The sequence below is a fragment of the Citrus clementina genome, unplaced genomic scaffold (genome assembly GCF_000493195.1).
Source record: "Citrus clementina cultivar Clemenules unplaced genomic scaffold, Citrus_clementina_v1.0 scaffold_9, whole genome shotgun sequence".
In the NCBI taxonomy this organism is placed as follows: Eukaryota; Viridiplantae; Streptophyta; class Magnoliopsida; order Sapindales; family Rutaceae; genus Citrus; species Citrus x clementina.
The window spans coordinates 21,019,042-21,034,295 of NW_006261964.1; the positions used below are offsets into that span (position 1 = coordinate 21,019,042).

The 15,254-nt window shown below is 34.9% G+C and overlaps 3 protein-coding genes across 5 annotated transcripts; 2 read left to right on the forward strand and 1 right to left on the reverse strand.

Annotated features, from left to right (window-relative positions):
- Positions 1-3,882: 3,882 nt before the first annotated feature.
- LOC18033173 lies at positions 3,883-9,488 on the forward strand. The gene is made up of 7 exons (XM_024189247.1): positions 3,883-3,990; positions 4,632-4,747; positions 4,856-5,190; positions 5,755-5,967; positions 6,194-6,421; positions 7,279-7,491; positions 8,042-9,488. The coding sequence occupies exons 2-7, from the start codon at positions 4,648-4,650 to the stop codon at positions 8,678-8,680; spliced, it is 1,728 nt and encodes a 575-aa protein (XP_024045015.1). The 5' UTR covers positions 3,883-3,990; positions 4,632-4,647; the 3' UTR covers positions 8,681-9,488.
- LOC18031747 lies at positions 8,681-10,123 on the forward strand. Its single transcript, XM_024189254.1, has 2 exons — positions 8,681-9,487; positions 10,057-10,123. The coding sequence occupies exons 1-2, from the start codon at positions 8,824-8,826 to the stop codon at positions 10,083-10,085; spliced, it is 693 nt and encodes a 230-aa protein (XP_024045022.1). The 5' UTR covers positions 8,681-8,823; the 3' UTR covers positions 10,086-10,123.
- Positions 10,124-10,805: 682 nt separating this feature from the next.
- On the reverse strand, positions 10,806-14,574 carry LOC18031317 (myosin-11). 3 transcript variants are annotated; one of them, XM_024192097.1, is made up of 7 exons: positions 14,356-14,574; positions 12,962-13,004; positions 12,803-12,873; positions 12,551-12,694; positions 12,350-12,449; positions 11,230-11,308; positions 10,806-11,169 (listed from the first exon to the last, which is right to left on the reverse strand). In XM_024192097.1, exons 1-7 carry the CDS (start codon positions 14,491-14,493, stop codon positions 11,166-11,168), a joined length of 579 nt encoding a protein of 192 aa, XP_024047865.1. In that variant the 5' UTR covers positions 14,494-14,574; the 3' UTR covers positions 10,806-11,165. The 3 variants fall into 3 exon arrangements, with proteins under 3 accessions (XP_024047865.1, XP_024047870.1, XP_006421152.1); XM_024192102.1 differs by having other exon boundaries at positions 10,806-11,308; positions 12,551-12,685; XM_006421089.2 differs by lacking the exon at positions 10,806-11,169 and having other exon boundaries at positions 11,232-11,308; positions 12,286-12,449; positions 14,356-14,573.
- Between the last annotated feature and the right edge of the window lie 680 nt (positions 14,575-15,254).

Here is a 15,254-nt window from a genome sequence, read left to right on the forward strand (position 1 = left end):
TATCGATTTATATAATTGACCAAAATTTGGACATGTAGTCCATATGTTAGAAGATGTAAAATTAATTAACAAAATATAAAGAATTTTAACATGTAGTCCAGACACCTAAAGTCGTAAAATTTCTTAATAAAATTTGTATCTAAACTATATTACGTCAAAATAAAATTAAAGAATTTATGTATTTATCTTTGAATGATAAAATGCTAGAACTAAGTACTTGTAGTATTAAATCAAACTTGAAGTATTAAATCAAAACACTTGCATTTTATATATTCTTGATAGAGCTATAATCATACTTTTGTATATTATAACTATCAGGACTTAAGGTTAAAAGTGTGATATGTTGTTATCCACTTCGCTATGTGATTTTATTAAAAATTAAAAATTAAATTTGCAATTTTTGCAAAATATGTTGATGATATAAAAATAGAAAACACTCTTGAAGAGCTTACGATTTTATTCTTTTAAGGTTACAATTTTATCCTTTTAAGAATGAATAAAATTCAAGATGAAAGATCTTGAAATAATCGAATCTTTTTCAACTTATAAATTGAAATTTATTAAATAGAATTATGATATAATAGAAATATTAGAAGTATTTCATATTCTAAAATTGTTTTATTCTAAAATTGTATATATCTTGGTCCCGAAGAACCATATTTTATTCCAACTTCTGCCTACAAAGGCATTGGAAAATTGCATAATTGTAAATTATATTATATGCTGCATAAACTTAAAATTGTCAAAATAGTATGAAAAAAATATCACACTATTTCTTTGATATGCATGCTAAAGGTTGGTTTTACTCAAGAAGATTAACAAAATTCTGAAGATACATACATGGAGATATTTTTCAATCAATATGGTGGTTTTATATTATGTATTCAAGCTTTAAAAAGATGGTGTTGATCTTGTAGATTGTTTAACCAAAGGATTAAAACAAAATATGATCAATCATTGAAGCACCCATGTCACTTTGGGGGAAAGTGTTCTCATTGGAGGGAAGGGAGTTATGGATATAGAAGACTCTATGCACTATATTCTTTTTCCTTTGTCCCATTGGATTTTCTTAGTAAAGCTTTAATGAGGCAATTTGTACCACTACCTCTATAAGGTACAAAGGCACAAATGAATAGTATACTCTTTTTCCTTTGCTAGTTTTTTTCTCATAAGGTTTTTACTAGCAAAGATTTCAATGAGACATATTATTTGTAAGATAAACATCTAAGGAGGAATATTATGAAGTAATTATAATTTATGTGGATGTTCATCAGAGCAATCTTTTATCTTCTCATCAAATAACTCCTCATTTCTTATAACTCTCACTATCTTAAAAGAACTTATGACTAATGTTGTATTTATTTACTAATTATTTACTTCATTTTTATGGTTATATGACTATGAAAAGAGAGCTCATCGTCTTATTTGTATATACTTGAAATTAAATAAAATTTATCTCTAGATTTTGTGTCTTCTATTTGTTTTATTTCTTTCTCTTGTAATATTGTTGTGCTCTTAGTTAATAAACAATTTAACACATATGTAATTATGTGCCACGTTACTGTCAAATTTGGCTGCATCTAGAAGCTACTGCATCTAGAACCCTTGAATAAGCAAAGTTATGTGTTTGCACTTGCGGGAGCAACTGTAAGCTGGGTTTCGAAACTGCAGACCGTTGTGGCATTATCTACAACAGAAGCAGAATACATGGCAGCTACACAAGCTTGCAAGGAAGCTATTTGGATACAAAGATTATTGGAGGAGCTCGGGCACAAACAACAGAAAATTCCTGTGTTTTGTGACAGTCAGAGTGCCTTGCACATTGCAAGGAATCCAGCCTTTCATTCCAGAACAAAGCACATAGGAGTTCAGTATCACTTCGTTCGAGAAGTAGTGGAAGATGGAAGTGTGGATTTGCAGAAAATCCATACAAAGGAGAACCTAGCAGATGTTTTGATCAAGCCAATAAATGCTGACAAGTTTATCTGGAGTAGATCCTCTTGTGGCCTAGCAGCAACATAGGCAACATGATTATGGCGAAGCAGAAAGGATGGTGTGGAGATTGATTGATTCTCAATCTAATCTCCAAGTGGGAGAATGTCAAATTTGGCTGCATCTAGAAGCTACTGCATCTAGAACCCTTGAATAAGCAAAGTTATGTGTTTGCACTTGCGGGAGCAACTGTAAGCTGGGCTTCGAAACTGCAGACCGTTGTGGCATTATCTACAACAGAAGTAGAATACATGGCAGCTACACAAGCTTGCAAGGAAGCTATTTGGATACAAAGATTATTGGAGGAGCTCGGGTACAAACAACAGAAAATTCCTGTGTTTTGTGACAGTCAGAGTGCCTTGCACATTGCAAGGAATCCAGCCTTTCATTCCAGAACAAAGCACATAGGAGTTCAGTATCACTTCGTTCGAGAAGTAGTGGAAGATGGAAGTGTGGATTTGCAGAAAATCCATACAAAGGAGAACCTAGCAGATGTTTTGACCAAGCCAATAAATGCTGACAAGTTTATCTGGAGTAGATCCTCTTGTGGCCTAGCAGCAACGTAGGCAACATGATTATGGCGAAGCAGAAAGGATGGTGTGGAGATTGATTGATTCTCAATCTAATCTCCAAGTGGGAGAATGTCAAATTTGGCTGCATTTAGAAGCTACTGCATCTAGAACCCTTGAATAAGCAAAGTTGGCTTTGACAGCCGGCCAAAAAAAATGTTGAAGAATTTGGCAGCAGCAAATTTGGAATGAAGAAAAAAGAGGAAAGAAGAAAATAGAAGAATGAAGACGGTGGTAAAAATAATAATTTAATAGCCATTTTTTGGCTATAAAAGGCAGAGCTCCTCATTTCATTTTGAATTCAATTCTATCGAGAGAAATCTTTCTTTCTTTGAGTGTTGAGAGTTTTCAAGAGTTTAATAAACTCTTGCGTGTCTAGTGAGTGAGAGATTAGGTGTATTGGGGTTTTGGGTAGTGAGCTAAAATCTTACAATACTTGTAATCCTTATTTCACTAGTAAAATATTTCCTTCTGTCTTCGCCCGTGGATGTAGGCTAAAAGCCGAACCACGTAATTTTCGGTGTCCTCTATTGTGCTTGTTCTTTATTTTATTTTCAATTTTATTTTAGCTGCGGTCCTGCTGCACCCACCAATTTTCTAACAGTTACAAGGGAGAGCACAACAAAATTCACTATAACTGACAGTTAATCTAAAATTAATCTCCCATAGCTCTTTAATTATTTAACAAAGCAACAATAGTTAGCCATACAAAAAAATTAATTCCGAGTTAGTATAATTTAGCAAAACCCCAAATTAAACCACGAGTCATTACCATTCAAAAATGCTCACCATTACAGGAAGCAAGTGATCCACGGCTGTAAATAATTACCGAGAAAAGCATTAAATAAAGTTTCGTAGTTCGTACATTTGTTGAAAATGCACGTAAGATTGTCTTTATTTACCATCTTGCCACTCTATTCCATGGAATGATGGCATTATGTTCTCAACCCACGTCATCGTCCCGGACCACCGTCGGATTAAAAGTAGAAACGGCGGCTGTACGATGAACCAAACAACAGAAGAAATTTCTCACTCTTAGTGGACCCCACACATATACGTAGCGTTTCTTCTTTTACCAATAGGATTTGGCGATTTGGCAAGTCAACGAATCAACGGTTACGGCCGCGCCAATTTTGCATGCAAAACAAAACGAAAAAAAGTCCAATGAGTCAAAAAAGGGCCCCACAATGACAGTAGCTGGCTTCAACGCGCGAGGACACAAAGGACCCCTTTGTCCAATTACGTGTCACTCATTTCCAATATTACCCTCAACGAAATCATAAATTACCTCAATCTTCAGCCTGCTTTCAGAAAACAAAATTTCACTCTCACTAATTTCACTTTCCCATTCTGATTCAAGATCTCGAAACCCTAGAAATGTTTGTCATAATATCGTTTTAGCTCAATCTGAGGGGAGCAATAACTTCAGGTACTCTCATTTCGTACTGTTTGGCTTCCTAGAAAGCCACATTCCCCCAATTTTCCGGCATTTTATCTCTGTTTTATGCACATTCTTCCTGTTTATCACTTGCAAATTTTTTTTTCCTTCGTTGAAATCTAATGTGAGCTGAATTTTAATGTTAATTTTAATTTTAATTTGTATTATGATTAATTGCGCTTTAATTTACAAGTTAATGATGTATTATTTGAGACTTAATCCAGTTGTGCACTTGTGCTGGATGGCAATGATCATTTGTGTGCTCGGTGGAGCAGCGATAATAGAGCTATCTTTTTTTTTTTTTTTGTTCATTTGTTTAATTCAGATTTATGTGTTATTTTTTTATCATTTTTTTAATAATTTCCTTTTGACACGTTGCTGCGGGTTATCATTCATTTAATAATAATTTTTCTTTTTACCTTTGTGGGCGTGCATTTTGAATGTCTCTATATGAAATTTGAATGTGGGCTATCTTTCTCTGTATTTCCACCAGACCTTTCATAATACATTGTTTGGAATTTTCTTTTTAAAATTTTTGCGGCCCCTATTTTCCTGATTACTTGAATATTCATATTGGCATCGTATCTTGTGGGAGAACTTTAATGTTGTTTATTTAAATTTTATGGTTTCAGTATAAACAGATGCAAAATGGAATTTGAACCGGATAATGTCTTTTCAGTTCCACAAGACATCCCTTGCTATATGCAACCTGAGTGGATGTGTGGCTTTCATTTTGGTAATGGGTTAGGTAATAATTCTCTTTGTCTCCTTGATTTCATGATAATTTCTTTTTACGACTGCTTACTCGCATGTTAATAGAATCTTCTTCTTTTTTGGTTCTTTTTAATTATTGTAGATGTCATAGAAGAAGATGCTTTGAATGAGAAATACTGCATACAGGTGCTACGGATCTTGATCACAAAGGCCGATACTGAAATCGATGAACTTGAAAAAGATTTGGTATTCCTTCAAAGCGAGTTAGCATGGGCTGAATATGATGACTGGTTTGAAACATGCTGTAAAGCTTTGACACAAAAGCTGGATTGCTTTTCTCTCATGGTGTGGACTTTGAAGAATAGAGATAAGAATGATGTTGATGTCCGTTTGTTAATTCATAGGAAGCCTGCCAAGAAAATACATGAAATAGTAAAGGATCTACTCAATGATTGCTTCCAAGAGAAAGACAAACAGGTTCATCCTCGAAAACTCTTTATTAGTCATTTCTTAATTGTCTAGTATGTGACAACTTTGAATGGGGATATAGGAAGCCTTTACAGGCCATTCAAGTTTTCTACCATTTATATGCTCTTTGTGTGTGAGTGATTCCAACTTTAAACTAACAAGCACCGACCATGATATATTTTGCAGATTCTCACTTTTTTCCACTCTGTACTTGAGCAACGTATTGTTTCTGCATCGTGTACAAGTTCCATAATATCAAGCTAGAACTTTTCCCCCTTTTTTTTCCTTTCCATTTTTTTGTACCTCTAAGAAGAAACGAGAATGGAATTTTAATACCTGTGGTCTAATGGATTGAATCAATAGTAGATTGCTGATAATTGTATCATTCCATGAGTAGGATTACTCTAATTTTGTAATGTCTAACCTCATTATCTTTTCTCAGCATATTGATTTTCCCTCTCTTCACTTCCATTTGATGTCACTCTCATATGTTATTCTTCAAGACCTGCATGTTATTCCTTTTCTTCCAGGAGCTGACATGTGATACTGTATGTTTAACCTTCAAATGAGCAGACTCTGGATGTAGTTGCCTTAGACAGCTCTGTTCCTCCGGAGCATGCAGCTGAACCTTTGGATGAGAGCATAAAATTGAGTCAGTCTGATTCTTTTGTCCCCATAAAAGAGGAAATTCAAGAATGCTGTATAACTCCTACAGAAAATGGTGCGACCTTAAATGCATCTTTGATGCTTCAAGAGAATAAATCAAACCATTCAGAAACAATTAAGGTATGACTAGCTTTATCTTTTTATGCTTCAACTTCTGTTAGCACATGTTCTGAAAGGGCTAATGGAACTATTGAAACTTCATGTTGGTGTTTGAGTGCATGGATGAATAAGTTTTGTATTTTGTATATCTTTTTTCTTATTTCTATACAAGTATCCAAATACTTCTTCATAGCCATTCATAGTTAGTCTCCTTTTGCATTTAACTCCCTGCTCTAATTATGAACAGCTTACAAATGGTAATGCTGAAGATTCCAACTCCAGTCCAGACTGTTTGACACTGGAAGCTGGCCATGCTGCTTATAAGAAAATAATGAGCAGCTTTGACTTGAAAAGTGCCAGTATGGGGGAAACCAAAGAACCTGGCTTTACTACCAAGGACAAAAATGTTATCCAAAATTTGTCTTTGAAGACTGCTGATAAGAGGAGACACAATCTAGACATGATTAAGGTTCAGGTAATTTGCTCACTTCTCTGTAACAATTTATATCAGCTCAAAATTCTTCAAGAAGCAGCAACTGCAAGTCTAATGATTGGAAAACTAGGAAACAAAAAATTGATCAGGTGTTCTGTAGAGTGATTGAATTCAGGATGGCACATTTTCAAGTGTAATTCTAAGCATCTCAACATCCTTAGGGGTTGTACTTTCTGTGTAGCATAGACATTTTAAAAACAAACATTTCAGATCAAGACGACCCATGGAAGTATCATACTAGATATTTGCCTTCTGGTTGTGAAGTTGAACTGAAAATCTTATTAGAAATGGTCGTTTGCAGCCTTTTCTTTTACTTTTGTATTACTTCATGAACTTCTTGTAGTGGTTTATCCTTCCCAGCGTCTCGACCCCCTTTTTTTATTTTACAAGTCCTTGTCAAGTAAGTAATAATTTCTTGTGTATTTCTTATCATGGACAGCCTATAGATATCATGTTTAAGTATTCCTGTAAAAATTCTTTGAAAACTATCACCAGCCACTCACACAAGAAGAAAAATTCAGGCACTTTTTATCAAAAAATTATAACTGAGGAAGCAGAAGAAAATAATTATACATCTAAAGCAGATATTAGAGTCATCATTGAAACCCTAGGGAGAGAGTGACAATCTTGGTAAAATGTTGAAGGTACTAGCAGCTCCCTCTCCTCTGACCTATATAAAATATTAATTACTAGGATCATGTACTAGGAAAGACAATTTGGTTTGCACAGATGAAAGAACATACACCACCTGCATTGAGGGATAGCTTTTTCCCATTACGTCCTATAGAGGATATTTTTCTTTTGCTCTCATTAATTTATATTCCTCCTTCCATGAACAGCCGGGAAATGCTATTGATAGAGACCCAGACTCAAATGCTTGTAGACATGAAACTGACCTTGACAAGGAGATAAAAACAATGTGGAAGTCTGGCTTGAAAGTTGGTAGAGATGATGAAGTCAGCATAAACCACACTATTACAACTGGTGGAATCAAAATTTTGGAAGCATCTTCAAATCCTGAAGGCAAAGGAAATCCTCCAAAAGTAGACAAGGTGCAAGAATCTATTATTTATTTATATATATATATATATATATATATATATATATAATTGCATCAAAGCAAACCTTAAGATTTAACTGCTGGCAGGGACAGAGCCATGTTAGGATGAGAGTAGGGAGATGCCTCATCTGCACTTTCAATTTTTTTTTGTCAAAATATTAAAAGGCTACCACTTTTCTTAATGCATCATGAAATGCCTTGTTTGAACTTCCAATTTTTGCAAATTATCAAAAATATCATTTTTCTTATTGTATGATAAAATACTCCCTCAATTGTTGCAACCACTAAAAATCAATCTTCCCCACATCCATTCTTTTCATGTGCTATAATTCTTTTATTATTTTGACAAAAATTTATAGTGTTTAGAGTTGGCCCGCCTGAACAAAATTCTCGGCTCCGTTCCTGACTGTAAGCACTTTTAGGTAGCACTTGCTTGTGAGATATTCCAATTAGCTTGTGTACCCAATTTTTTTTGGGGGGTGTGGGGAATAGAGCTTATCTAGCCACTTTAATAGGCTCTTATTGAGTATTTTTCTGAGCAGCCTACAAATGCTATCCTGCAAAATATCTGTGATGGTGCTTTGAGTCATTCTACTGGCCTCAGCGGGAGGAGAAATAACTTAGATTCCAGGTTTGCTACTTCCAGGCAGGCTAGAGGTGATAAAAGTTTTGATGGTTTGAAACAAATGTCCGGCTTTTATCCGAGCAGAAATAATTCTGATTCGAGGTTAGCTGTTTCCGGGCAGGAGAAATGTGGAAATTCTGATGTTAATCCTAATACTTCGCAACATGCAAGTGACTCCGGCAGATGTAATTCTGATTCTGTGTTGGCTACTCTTTATGATTTAGAAGTTGGGAATGGTGATGCTAGTCCTGCTAGTCTGAGACATACTGCCGGTCTCAATCAGAGGCGAAATCATTCTGACTCTAATTTAAATGCTGTCAGACAGGCAAAAGGTGGATTCTGTGATGTTAATCAAAAACTGTGTGATTTTGCTCAGAAAGCTGCACGTAAACGGCGCATCAAAGAATCAAAATTGACTCTGACTGGCAAGATAGATTCTTTATCTTCATCTTCATCTTCAGGAGCAGAAGGGAATAGAAAACCTTTGAAAAAATTGTCAAGGTTGAAAGAGTTAGTCGTACTTATAATGAACATTCTGCCCTGCCTTCACTTTTAGGGCTGCAAGACAAGGAAAGAAGAGAGGCAACCAAGGCACCTTTTGAAAAAATTGTCAAGGTTGAAAGAGTTAGTCTTGCTGATAATGAAAATTTTGCCCTGCCTTCACTTTTAGAGCTGCAAGATGAGGAAGGAAGAGATAAAATGAAGGCGCCTTTTGAAAAAATTGTCGAGTTTGAAAGAGCTAGTCCTAGTGGTAATGAACATTCTGCCCTGCCGTCATTTTTAGAGCATCAAGACAAGGAAGAGAGGGATACAACCAAGGTACCTTTTGATAATATTGTCAAAGTTGAAAGAGCTAGTCCTACTGATAACCAACATTCACTGCTGCAGGATGAGGAAGGAAGAGATACAACCAAGGCAGAGCCTGATAAGGGATCAATGCAATCAGGAGAAGCTCAAGTGGTTGAAACTGCCACTAATGATGAGAAGTTTGATTTGTACTCAATGCAGCCACAAAAGCAGAAGGCTAAGAGAAAAATTGAGTCAAATCCACTGAGTGTTCAAGAAAGAGAAGGCTTTCTTTCTATTGAACTTGTTTCAAATTCATCTATAATTTCAAAAGCTAAGAGACAATTGAAATCTGGACTTGGCTCTGACATTCCCAGTTCAAATCAGTTTATGGACAGAAAGATAGTCAAGAAAATAGTTTACCATCATCAAATTGAAGCTAATGAGCCCAATGGTGCTCTGGATGACAGGCAAATTGCAGTTTCACTGCCAAAAAAGAAAATAAAAAAGAAGACAAGTTTGCCAATCCTTGAAATGGACTTATCAAAATCACACAGAGACCCAAATGATAGTGCAGGTAAGGATGACCTCTCAATCACAGACTCCCATTCAATTGAGTCCTGCACTGAGGCTGTGGCATCTTCCCCCTTTACTTCTAGTCACTTGAGAAATATGAAATTAGGTGATCTGAGGAACTTTGCGAAGAAACTAAATATAAAACCATACTCTAAGCTTCGGAAAGATGATCTGATTGAACACATAGCCAACCACTTTGGTTGTCTCTGAAAGTACAAGTGGGCTTACAAAAATGGTTCTCCCTTTTGTTGTCTTCCTCCCTTTTGTCCATGGTCTGTAAATATTCTGTTGGGCTTGTTCATTTACCTTACGGAAATTGAATGGCTTCATCGTTGGACACCTCAGTATCACAAGGTAAATTTTTCTCATGCATAATGCACACACTCACAAACCATAGAGGAGGGAAAAAAAATTGAGGAAGGAAAAGCTGCTTTAGGATAAATGAAAAACGTTTCATTTTTGTAAACATGTATGCATAATTATATTTGTGATGATGGCTGTTATATATACATGTATATTTACATTGATGTGGTCCTATTCATACTGATGATTTTCCACGAAAATTTATAGGGAAAAATGGAGCAATTCAATTGCCATAGACAGCAGCTTCTTGTGGTTGTGGTTTTGGTTTTGAATCTGAATGCGAGAGATGAGCTGCACAGAATTTGCCCTGTTTGACCATCTTTAGTTAAGAGTTCTCATTACTGCGGTTGTGAAGTCCTCTTTCTGTTACTAGCAAATGATTTTGAGATTTGGGCGCAATAAATTTAATAGATTTACCGCTTTTTTGTTATCTGGAGAATTGTAAATAGATCCCTGTTAATGCCAACTAGTCATTTGTAATGAATCCAACTTTGGTATCATACAACCTCAAAGGTTTCTTGAGAATCTAAATAAATATACGTTGGGGACTTTGTCTATTAGTGTTCTAAAAACTGTATTTTTTTTTTATTTTAGTAACAACGTCCTCATTATATATATCTATAAACCATATGATATTAAGCCATATATATTCTCATGAGTGGATGCTTTTTGAAAAAAAAGGAAAAAATTATTATTCAATTTACTATAAATTCATATGGTTTAATAATGTGTCAATACTAATTTTGTTAAGTCATATGACTTAATAACGTGTCCGCATAAATCTAAATTTATTGATGGAGAGATCTCCAAGTTTCACAAAATATTTGAGATTTTGAGGCAATCTGTCACTGTTTCATATTATTTTGTAAAATGGGAAAGAGTACACGCGGAGGCTCGAGCTAGTCCACTGACCATTGTCAGTCTATTTGAACACAGAAAAGTCTTAAACAGTTAAACCTCTATGCAAAGGAAGAAATTCAATTTTCAGTCTTCAATCTCAAATAATGACTTCAAACAAGCCATGGTAACGATGCATGTTACTGAGAAAAATCCAACATTTGTGATAAGACATTTTCAATTTCTATGACAAATCAGCTCCATTCACACAAATACTGTGCATAAATCTAACTTGGAATGCTTCGCAACAATTTTCCAGAAGCAAAAGGGATTTGGTTTCAGGAATTTGTCTACAACCAAGTAAAAGTCAACCATGTTAAGCTACAAGACTATGTTCTTATTAGCCCTTCACAGAACATATAGTATGAACAAAATTATGGAGTAGCATACATCCCTCAATTGTTGAGAAGCACAAATTGTCATCTTAGCACAAAATTATGGAGTAGCATACTCCCTCAATTGTTGAGAAGCACAAATTGTCATCTTAGCTTTCTCACAAATTGCCATCTTAGCTCATGACCCAACTTGTGGATTTTCGGTGCAGTTGCTTCTGAATTATGATCTAAAGACACCAAAGAAATCATGCACATCAGGGACAATTATGAACATGTGGAAATGCACAAGACAGAACACTAAGCAAACCTCAAGAGGAGAAGAATTTTATGCGCAGAGACAGTAATTTAACAAACTGTTGCTACTGCAAATAAGAGGGTCAATGACGAAACATGGGACCTAGAACAAAAAACTTCCAGATATATTTTCTTCAATGTTGCTGATAATGATCATTTTGGCATCAGTGTTATTGGAAGCTCGACTGACTTACCTTGTAGCCTCTAAAACTGAGCCTAGACACTATCAAATCTAAAGTTGCTCAATTATTATGCCAAAAAACTATCTAAACCTTTGATTCTATTTATATAAACTCCTTGGTTAAAATCTTCCCTTTTGTTCATTGGTGTAATTCCAATGACTATACAATTCAGGAATTCATCAGAGGATAGTCTTTTGATTGTAAAAAAAGATGTATCCTATCCAGATAAACTTGCTAGAACTTAACTGGCTCTCCAGCAGCCAAAGAAATGCTAACACTCTGAAATGAATTTTGAATAGTCTCTGTTAACATGACAACTTAAGATCAGCCTACTATTTGATCGGACCAATAATTAATCACAGAAGAAATCCATCAAATTTTTTCAGACAAGCAAACAGGGAAATACCTTTAATAGTCTATGCTAAAATTGTAGACCTAACAGTAACATCAAAACATTTAATAGTAAATAATACTGATATAGTGAAAACTTGATCAAAATTTAATAGTAGTGTTTAGGCCTTAACCTTCAAACTTAGGCTTTTAAGTCAAGTGGTTACTTAACACGGTATTATGTTTGCAGTTATGGCCTTGTATTTGAATGCCCAAACAGTTATTCTATGGATTAATTAAAAAAAAATCAATTAATCACAGAGAGAAGAGGCCATCTGTGTTTGATGTGTGGATCCATGTGACAAGCGAGGGAGGAATATTATTGTTTGGGCTTTTACCTTCAAGCTTAAGCATTTTAAAGGTCAATTGGGGACTTAACATAACCGCCAAGATTTATTATACCTGACCTACTCCCCAACTTTTGATCAGCCTCCTCCAATGCCCGGATGAGATGTTTTATACGATACTTGTGTTTTTCATTTTCTGCAGCAAGTTCCTCAGCCTGCAAGTCAAAATCGAAAAGTTGTAGCTCTCTTCATCATTATCCAAAGCAAAAAAAAAAAAAAAAAAAATTATCAACAGAGGGAGGAAAAATGCAATCACCTTCTTCCTTTCGGAAAGTGCCTCAGCTTTTGCATCCTCTAACTCTGACTGCAGGTCTCTTATAGTTTTCAGGTGTTCCCCCTCTCCAGCATCTGCTTGTTTCACATATTTGAGTTTTTCAAATTCTGTGGCAAGCTTCTCAGCCTGCAAGTCAAAGTCATAAAGTTGAAACTCTCTTCACCATTCTCCAAATAAACAAGAAAAATAAAGAAAAAAGAAAAAGGCAATTTCCTTTGTCCTTTCTTAGAGTACCTCAGCATTATCATTCTCTGCTTTAGACTGGAAGTTACTTATGGTTTTCAGATGTTCCTCATTTCCAGCATCTGCATGAGATTCCAAATTTAGGTAATAAAGTCAGGCACTAGGTTTAGCTATGTCAATACAATCAGTCACCAGTGCCTTAAGTGATACCTTTCTTACTCGCAAGGGCAGCTTCGAGCTTCAATAACCGCTCCTTTACAAAACCATTAATAGATATTAAGCCACCAGAATTAATGGTAAAATAGCTGAAAGTTTCACAAATTAAAAATAATAATAATAATAACGACCGACTATTATCATTATTCCAGTGTAACTCCTTCACATAGGCACCTCGCAATGAATGAGTTTAACAAATACCAATGATTGAAGACAAATTATTCATCAGCTCATAAACTATTATTTTATTACAAACCATAAATTTTCTTAAAAAAATTAGAGGTACACCAAGCTTTGGTGCATCTGGCAGCTAATTACATCTTCTATTTCTTTTTAGAGAAAATATTTTACAGATATATATAGAATTTTGATTTTATTATACATTCTTCCAAAGCCAGTAAAAGATAGATGGAATTTCTTTGTCAAAAATTCAGGACCAAATTGACAACAGTAGCCCATTCAAAGGTACTGTTATCCAAGTGTGTGAAGTGTTAACTATAAAGTAATCATCGTAGTATGTTATAGAAACCATACAAGTATGACGAAAAACTCATTGAACAAGCTAGTTGTAGCAGTAGTAATAGGTTGTAAACAGTGGCTAACAAAAAATTACACACACAAAAAAATTATATAAATTCCTGCAACACGACAAGTATCTCAATTTATGAGCTCTTAAACATCCTTTCAAATAGTTACTCTGAAATTAGTTCATCTAAATTCAACACGGCTGGTTACATGCAGCTGAAGTCAGCAATTACTTTCAACGCACTAAGAAACCTGTTAACAAAATCCAAAGATTACCATTATAATGAATTAATCATAAAAATACTCTCAAATCTTTGGCAATCCAAAATATCATGAACACCGGTTCAAGGAATGGAGCTCTTTGCATGATTCTCAATAAAAGTACATAATAATTACAATGCCTGTGATATCCCACATCTTAGTTAAGGCGAACCTTTGGAGAGGTTATACGCCCCGTTTCTCCTAATTAACACATGTGTGAAGCCGAAAGTAGATAGTATCCACCCAGTTGTTGGACTCAGGCTGTTTTACTAGTAACTAAAAATCATAAGTTGACAGAATAGAAAAAGCAAATGCCTTAAAACTAGAACAAACTACAGTATCAACGTGCTTCATCAAACAATCAAATCACAACATGAAAGCTTAAAATAAACATGATTCCCAAAGGGCATGATGCGGTTTCAATCATTGGCAGTGTCAAGAAGCCACTGGACATGCATACTTGTAGAATCCTAACAGAACCCATTAAAGCTAGCATGCAACAGGATTATTAAATCCCTAGTATTAGAGAAATCTTTACGGTTTCTTGGTTTATTTGTTCATAAAAGAAACAGAGGAGGATAAAGAATGAATGAATGCAAAACCTCGGCTTCAGAAGCTCTTTGGTAGAAGGGCTTGAGGGCTTCTTCAAAGTTAATTGGTTGATGAGAATCAGCCATTGTTTTGAGACCACGATCATCATCTGGGTCCAATGCCCGCAAGCTGATTTTGTTCCCTTCCATTTCGCAATGCCTTTCGTCTAACGCTTAACAGACAGTCACCATACTTCGTTGAATCAGTGAAAGTCCCTTCACTGCTTGTCATTGACGATATTACCCTCGTCAAAATTACAAATAACAATTCGTTGTGGGCTGTCAATTCTCAAATGCTCCATGGCGGACTATATAGGTCCATTTCCACTAGAAAAATGATATTTTGGTTCAAAACTTTCCAATATATGGAATGGGCCAAATTTTCTCTTCATTTTGGTTTAATTTTAGAGATGGTGGACAATTGGCTATCTCTTGATTTTGGTTTAATTTTAACAAAAAAAATTAATTTCAGTAGTTTCGGTAAATGAAATTCCGGACCAAATATCAGTATTTTGTTTTCCATAAATTGTGTTTATGTTTTGTTTTCAACGTGTGGCTTATAGTGAGTGTATTTTTAGTTGTGCTCAATCGATTGATTTCTCAAATGTATTATAAATTTATGTATTCAGACGTCAATATATATCTCCGATTAAAATATATCGGTATATCATAATAAATTTTAAAAAAAAAATTGGGGTAAGGAGGATATGGTTTTATTTTTTTGGAAAGAGATATGGGGTTACTTCTACTCACTAAAATTATTTTTAATTTAATTTGACAAATGAGTTTGTAACATGTGTCACATTGTTATTCGATGGATTAAAGTGAGAGTTTCCATATATATATATATATACACACACACTAAAAGAAATAGAATTGCAAGAATTGCAAGGATACCGACAATACAGTGA

Bases quoted from the DNA above. Each gene is read 5' to 3' on its own strand.
- LOC18033173 (XM_024189247.1), top strand. From the start codon at position 4,648: ATGGAATTTGAACCGGATAATGTCTTTTCAGTTCCACAAGACATCCCT. The intron at 5,968-6,193 runs GTATGACTAGCT...AATTATGAACAG, and splicing joins ACCATTCAGAAACAATTAAG to CTTACAAATGGTAATGCTGA. The intron at 7,492-8,041 runs GTGCAAGAATCT...TTTTCTGAGCAG, and splicing joins ATCCTCCAAAAGTAGACAAG to CCTACAAATGCTATCCTGCA.
- LOC18031747 (XM_024189254.1), top strand. From the start codon at position 8,824: ATGAAGGCGCCTTTTGAAAAAATTGTCGAGTTTGAAAGAGCTAGTCCT. The intron at 9,488-10,056 runs GTAAGGATGACC...GAAAATTTATAG, and splicing joins AGACCCAAATGATAGTGCAG to GGAAAAATGGAGCAATTCAA.
- LOC18031317 (XM_024192097.1), bottom strand. From the start codon at position 14,493: ATGGAAGGGAACAAAATCAGCTTGCGGGCATTGGACCCAGATGATGAT. The intron at 12,695-12,802 runs GTACTCTAAGAA...TTTGACTTGCAG, and splicing joins CAGAGAATGATAATGCTGAG to GCTGAGAAGCTTGCCACAGA. The intron at 11,309-12,349 runs GTATAATAAATC...TGGTGTCTTTAG, and splicing joins AAAGTTGGGGAGTAGGTCAG to ATCATAATTCAGAAGCAACT.